The sequence below is a fragment of the Vigna radiata genome, unplaced genomic scaffold, assembly GCF_000741045.1.
Source record: "Vigna radiata var. radiata cultivar VC1973A unplaced genomic scaffold, Vradiata_ver6 scaffold_1222, whole genome shotgun sequence".
Taxonomy (NCBI): domain Eukaryota; kingdom Viridiplantae; phylum Streptophyta; class Magnoliopsida; order Fabales; family Fabaceae; genus Vigna; species Vigna radiata.
Genome location: NW_014544221.1, coordinates 1 through 2,463, shown reverse-complemented (window position 1 = coordinate 2,463; position 2,463 = coordinate 1). Strand labels below are relative to the sequence as shown.

General features: G+C 34.4%; 1 protein-coding gene across 1 annotated transcript; it reads right to left on the bottom strand.

Annotated features, from left to right (window-relative positions):
• Positions 1-5: 5 nt before the first annotated feature.
• LOC106755515 (11-oxo-beta-amyrin 30-oxidase-like) lies at positions 6-1,830 on the bottom strand (the record flags this gene model as incomplete). Its single annotated transcript, XM_014637684.2, has 4 exons — positions 6-347; positions 420-807; positions 1,141-1,385; positions 1,576-1,830. Coding segments are annotated over 4 exons (1,230 nt in total), but the record flags the coding sequence as incomplete, so codon positions are not given.
• Between the last annotated feature and the right edge of the window lie 633 nt (positions 1,831-2,463).

Sequence of the window (2,463 nt, the reverse complement as noted above, 5' to 3'; positions counted from 1 at the left end):
GGAGAGAGTTCAAACGAGAAACGTTGTAAAATCATTGACAAAGCAATCTTTGCTTCCAACAAGGAGAAGTTTTGTCCAATGCAAATCCTAGGACCACCTCCAAAGGGAATNAGTGAAGCTCTGCCATTTGTGGCCTTTAGAACTCCTTCAGCAAATCTCTCAGGTTTGAACTCTTTAGCATCATCACCCCAGAGCTCACAATCATGGTGAACCAANATTATTGGCAAGGAAACTTGCACTCCAGCAGGTAATGATAGATTTCCAAGTTTCACATCTTTACGAACTTTTCGAGNAAGACCAATTANCGGTGGGTATAGCCTGANAACCTCATTCAAAATCATNGTAACCTGTTGCAAANATATTCTTAGTAATTTACTTTNAGCATGTTATTNAATATCAAAATGATAATACGAACTTACAATCTTAAGGTGATTCAATCCATCAAAATCTGGTTCTCGATTGNNAAAAACTTGNAAGANTTCCTCCCTTGCACGTGTTTGCCAATCAGGGTACATACTCAATAATATCATTGTCCAAACAAGCAAAGATGAAGTAGTCTCCTGCCCTGCAAAGTAAAATAGCTTGCATTCCCCAATAACATCTTCAATATTCATTCCAACATTCTTATTGTTTCCCTGTTCTTGAATTTCCTTGTGATTTGACTCCAAAAGCATATCTAACAAATTATTTTTAGTGGCTTCACCTGCCTTTAGTGCTTTTTCTCTGTTATTAATGATATNCATAAGTGAAGCTTTTATTTCCCTGTCAATTGCCTTCATCCTTCTATGAGTAGCAGTGGGTACAAACCTACAAGGGAACATAACCAATTCTGTATTAATCATGATTTGAAGGAAATTCTCTTTTTTTATATCAAATAGATTTCTATCATGGTTTTGTCAATGCTGAGCACAGTTTGGTTTTACAAGTTGACATAGAGAGATATCACATAATCATGTCACAATATTTGGTAAAATGGTTGTTGTAAACAACAAGTTTCATTGACTCTTAGTCACAATTCTTGTTTTCTCATCACAAAGTCCTTTACCAAAGAATGACAAGTTTGGTTTTGTTAAATAAGATAATCCAAAAAGCTTGCTCACTTAATTCTATAAAGTAGTCAAATATACATATTAGTCTAACCTCCATCCAGGGATGTAAACTTTCAACATAAGTTGCATGGTAAGTTCACCTTGCTCCATTAGAAGTTGAAATATTCTTCTTCCTTCTTCATAACTACTTCCAAATGCTGTTCGAGAAATTGCGTCACTAGCCAAATTCTGAAGGAAAGGCCATACATCCATTTCACTTGATCCATCCAAAGATAACATTTCCTCCCATTTGCTAATAAGAACATCGCAACATTTGATGAATAGTGGTAACATATTCTGAGGTGTAANGCAGAAACAACTAAGTGTTAAAATTTCCATGTCAAAATATTCCAAGTTCACATCATGATACTTGTACACCAACAGATGCTAAGAAAAAAACACACATAATGACACAAATAANGATGTTTTCCTTCGAAAGGCAAATTAGTCAACTTATAAGATCTATATGTAATTAAAAGAAACTCACCTTCAACTTCTCTAAATTGAAAGCAGGATTGATTATCTTTCTGTGCTTGCTCCACTTTTCTCCCTCGTGGCTTACAAGACCAGGAGCTAATAACCTGACTTGTGGATTAGTTTTAATCTTTACGAAGTCGTTCGGCTTGTTTAATACATCTTTGATTAGCTCAGGATCAGTGAGGGTCACCCTAGGTACTGATCCAAACCAAATAAAACAATTTTTGCCTACATACCANCAACAAACAATACCAATATGCTTCAATTAAATATGACAAGGAACAAAAAAAATTCAAGATTAGAAGTATCTGTATTAGAAACTTGGAAATCAGAGGAAACTCTTCTGTACAATGCAATAGAAGGACTCTATAAAAAACAAAATATTAGGATCCAATTCTGTGAAGAACCNGCTCCTTACTAATTTATTTGTAAAATTTCTAAGCATATACTCGTATTTGATCAAACTAAACGAACATAATACACAATACATGTGGTACAGCAACACTGACAGGTACCAGATTGATATTCAAAATAGAATGATACAGAAATAGAAATCANTCCTTACAATCTTGAGACAAATATCTCAGAATAAGTTAGCAACATAGAGCGAAACAAAAAAGGGATGAACGGTAGGAAGAATGATAGAAATCCCAGTTTCATTCAAAACTTCTGTCATATATGTTCTGAAATTTTCTTTCCCATCAAGAGGAAAAGACCAAGCAGAGAATTTATAAGATTANAAGTGCTTTTCAAGAATATTTAGACCTTGTCTACCTACACCTTTGGCTTATGCAAAAAGGAACAGAGCATTAATCTGCTTTGGTTTAAATTTGCATGCCTTGAAAGTTCACCAGTTTTCTTCTTCTTCATCCATTATAGCATGTGATCTTAAACTCTA